At 44.2% G+C, this 4,455-nt stretch overlaps 1 protein-coding gene across 1 annotated transcript; it reads right to left on the reverse strand.

The window, feature by feature from the left end:
• Positions 1-1,522: 1,522 nt before the first annotated feature.
• LOC121804173 lies at positions 1,523-1,987 on the reverse strand. Its single transcript, XM_042203707.1, has 2 exons — positions 1,849-1,987; positions 1,523-1,728 (listed from the first exon to the last, which is right to left on the reverse strand). Exons 1-2 carry the CDS (start codon positions 1,985-1,987, stop codon positions 1,523-1,525), a joined length of 345 nt encoding a protein of 114 aa, XP_042059641.1.
• Between the last annotated feature and the right edge of the window lie 2,468 nt (positions 1,988-4,455).

Genomic DNA, 4,455 nt, shown 5'->3' on the forward strand with positions numbered 1-4,455 from the left:
TAAGGTATGACATACCGTAATACTTGTGTTTCATACCAAAAAATTATATTATAGCCAAATATTTAAAATAAAATTTCACCTATTTAAATAATGTCCAAAAGATTAAAACTACACCACAATCAAATCTATACAGTGGACTTGATTTGCATCTCTGCGTGTGTGTGTGTTTGGGGTTGGGGGCGGTTGAACTAAAATATGAAAGTAGGGTTAGGGATTTAAACGTATTAAATACTCCCTTCGTCCGCCATTAGGAGTCCCATTTGAGTTCGACACGGGTTTTAAGAAATATAAAGAAAAGTGAGTGAGAAAAGATAGTGGAATGTGTGGTCCATTTTTATATATTAGTTTTATAATACAATGTGAATGGAATGAGTTAGTGGAAAGTGAGGTGTAACTATGATTTATAGTAAAAGTAAACCATGACTCCTAATGGCGGACGGACTAAAATAGTAAACCGGGACACCTAATGGAGGACGGAGGGAGTATTTTTTATATAAATTTTAAATACAACATATATATCGAAATTTTGGCAAATATCGTAAATGCGGTATATTGTGGTATACCGCAAATTCGGTATTTTCGGTACCCAAATCTATCGGTACAATATCATACCGTACCGCAACTTGTGGTATACCGCAAATTCGGTATTTTCGGTACGATAAGTGTGGTATTTTGATATTACGGTATATTTAGCCAGTCCTAATTCTGATCGATGAAGAAACTATTTTTCGGTACATTAATTTTACAGAAAATGATATGAAGTCTGTGTAAAATATACGTATTATATTTTCTATTTTATTGTTCCCCACGTTCTCCGAAATATAGAATACTACTCCCTCCGTCTCACTTTAGGAGTCTCGGTTTACCATTTTTGGGCGTCCCACATTAGGAGTCCCAGTTGGAATATTCCATAAATGGTATTAGGCCTCACATTTCTCTAACATTTTTCCACTCACAGTTTATTATAAAACTAATATAAAAAAAGTAGAACTCACATTCCACTATCTTTTTTCACCAACTTTTCTTTACATTTCTTAAAACTCATGTCGAATTCAACTGGGACACCTAAAGTGGGACGGATGGAGTAGTATAGATTTGCCACATATTAGGCTAGGGCCATGAGCTTATTACCAATTGTATGATTTAATATATTCATAATATAACAATAATTAATTAATTCATGGTCCGATTTTAGAGTGTCCATAGTGGTGGACACCAACCACATAATAGCCATGCCACAGCCATAAAAACATTTCCACAGCCACAAAAACACTTCCACAATCACAAAAACTTGTCTAGCCTAATGGACAGCCACGCCACAACCACAAATAACATTATTTCAATTGTTGGTATATTTTAATTAGACCAGAATAAAAATTATCGAATGAAAATAATTAGAAAAAAATGTTAACTGATTTAAAAAATTATTAAAGCCAAATCTTCATTGTATTATAAATATTGGAAAATTATACAACGAAATTAGCTAAAAACACTAATAAACACAACACCGCCGTCGTGGCTATCACGGTGTGCCTGCTCCCCTACGTGCCCAAAGCTCTTCCACCATATCGGCCTGGAGTGCTAGATGTTCTCCTTCCCTGCGCATATCGGTGAAAGCTTGGAGCAAGTATTCATTACTACGCGGTACACCCATTTGCAGGGGCGCGGTGGCAACACCATGACTTGAACTAGCACCGTCGTCCGATGCCCAACGCTCTGCAGCCGGGCCTTAATCATCTATTATCATGTTATGCAATATGATACATGCATACATGATATCAACGGCATCGTTTTGGTGCGAAATTCGTGATGGGCACCGTATTATGCCCCATCGCGCTTGGAGCACACCAAAAGCTCGCTCAACATCTTTCCTCGCACCCTCGTGATGTTGCACGAAGTAGGCTTTCTTCAGACCAACTGGATGTCGGATCATCATCACAAATACGGGCCATCGAGGGAATATCCCATTTGTCAAATAGTAGCCCATGTTGTACTGTTTACTGTTGGCCACGAAGCGGATTTCCAGACACTCACCGCGGCACTACTCATTGAAGAGGGGCGACGACTGCAGAACGTTGATGTTGTTGTTTGACCCTGCAACACCGAAATACGCATGTCAGATCCGCAACCGGTAGTCAGCCACAGCTTCAAGGATCATCAACGGGTGTTTGCTTTTGAACCCAGTACCGAACTACTCTTTCCACGCCACAGTGTAGTTCCTCCATTCCTAGTGCATGCAATCGATGCTGCCCATCATACCTGGAAAGTCGTGCACCGTCCCTGCATATCCAGCAGTATCTGGCAGTCTTGTGGTTGGCTTTCGATGATACTCTGGACCGAAGATGCCCCTGCAAAACTGCCTCAAAACCTCCAGGCTAGTCGTCTCACCCATATGCAGGTATTCGTCGAACATGTCAGCCAGTTCGGCGTAGGCCAACTGCCTAATTGCAGCGGTGCACTTCTGTAACGTCGACAGTCCGATCTGGTGGCTGGCATCCCGTCGGAGGGTGAAGCACCTTTATCGCCCAGCTAATGATGTCGCTATATGAAGGAAGAGCCGCTGCGACATTCTGAAGCACTGACGGAAGAGCTCTGGCGGATAACGGGGGTTTTCGACAAAGTAGTCTGAAATCAGCCGCTGGTTAGCACTGGCATCGTTACACCGGATAAACCGCTGATGATGAATCGGACGAGGGACCGCCGCCACCAACGCACTCTTCGCATCCTCTTCGACTTCTCGCTCCACCTTTTCAACCACCGCGTCAAACGCCTCATCCAACATGCGTTGATACTTGTGGTCAGCCATTTTATGAGAGAGGATTTGAGTAAAATTTTAATGTGGGTGTGGAATTGTAGTATGGATGTGGAGGTGTGAATGTAAAAATGAGGGAATGAGTATATTTAAAGAAAAATTCAGAAAAAAAAAAAGTTTCTGGCGCCGCCGCGGCCGTCGGCGCACTGTAGTGGTCCGCCGGAGACCCGCCCTAACCGCCGCTTCCACGCCGCATACGCGGCGACGCCACCCACCGCTGACCCTGTGTTAAGGACGTTTCCCTTAACAAGCACCGGCGGCGAGTTTCGCTCGGCGGTGGAGATAAATTTTCGGCGGCCAATAGGCTCGGCGGACGATTGCAGAGTTTCTGTGCGCGGGAGTCGCTCCCGTCGGGCAGATAACTCGGCGATTGATAGAATACTCCGGCGTCCAATTAGGATCGGCGGAGGGAATCCAAAATTAGGATTGGAAAACACACGTTATATTTGGGAGAGAAAATATTTCATTAATTGATTGAATGAATAAAAAAGATAACAATCTATCCTATTTATAATGCTACTGACTTAATGAACAAGAAAACAAAGATATAGAAAAAGATATGCTAAATCCCTATAATATCTAAACTAATAGAGGTTCGTATCAACTCCCCCACGGTTAAAATCCACCTTGTCCTCAAGGTGGGAACCACGAAGCAAAAAGGAGAGTTGAAAGCAGAAGCTTCGGCGAGGCAACTCCTCCTGGATCAAACACACACCGAACAGTTGAACGTCTCCCTTCTTCACTTCCATAAAAAATCAACAAAGGAGACCCAACTTTGGCGGAAAAATTCCTTGTCAAATCGAAAAGCTTGTCCACGCCTCCCAGAATGCCCAAGCATGGCATGTCATTACTCGGAGGGATCAACCTTGCATCTTTGTCGAGCGATGTTGATCGATGATTCATACTTGGAACATCACCGACATTCAAATCCACATTGACACAAGCAATTACGGGCAATTCGGTGTAAGCACCATCTCCTTTCTTGCCCAAACAATTTCCAACAACATTTTGGGATGACACTTGAACAACATTGAGTGAGGCGATTATCTTCTCCACTTCACCAATAGAACCATCCTCCTCTTTATCTTCTAGCAATGTCTCCTCATTTTCACCAATCTTCTCATCAGATACCCCAACGAGCACTTGCGGTGGCTCATTGTCGTTCTTAACAATCCCTTTGTTCTTGAGGAACTCTCCAGGGGACTCGTTGTTTGGAACATCAAGAGGAGCGTCGATAATGTCATTGGGAACATCATCACCGAATACTATCGTGGGAGTATTATCAGTTTTCTCTTCGGCTAAATTCTCATCTTGAATGTTCTCCTCAAACTCATCCCCATCATCCGCATAACAGAGAATGCGTTGTTTACACACATGTCTCATCACCCATTTCTCGGGACAGTGCCAGCAGAGACCCAACCTGGACCGTTCTGACTTCTCCGCCTGGGAGACCCGTATTAGAGGCAGGCGTGGCTGCTCCGGAGTTTGACTGGTCACACGTGCGGTCTGACTGTACAGGTCTCGCATTGGCTTTTCGGTGGAGTAGCGGGGCTGGTGGGAGGCGGGCTGGACTCGCGCTCTCACCTCCTCCCGAGGGCGAGGTCGGTCCCAGCACGTCTCCGAGCGTCGTGGCCGGTCAACGG

Source organism: Salvia splendens, chromosome 5 (assembly GCF_004379255.2).
Source record: "Salvia splendens isolate huo1 chromosome 5, SspV2, whole genome shotgun sequence".
NCBI lineage: Eukaryota > Viridiplantae > Streptophyta > Magnoliopsida > Lamiales > Lamiaceae > Salvia > Salvia splendens.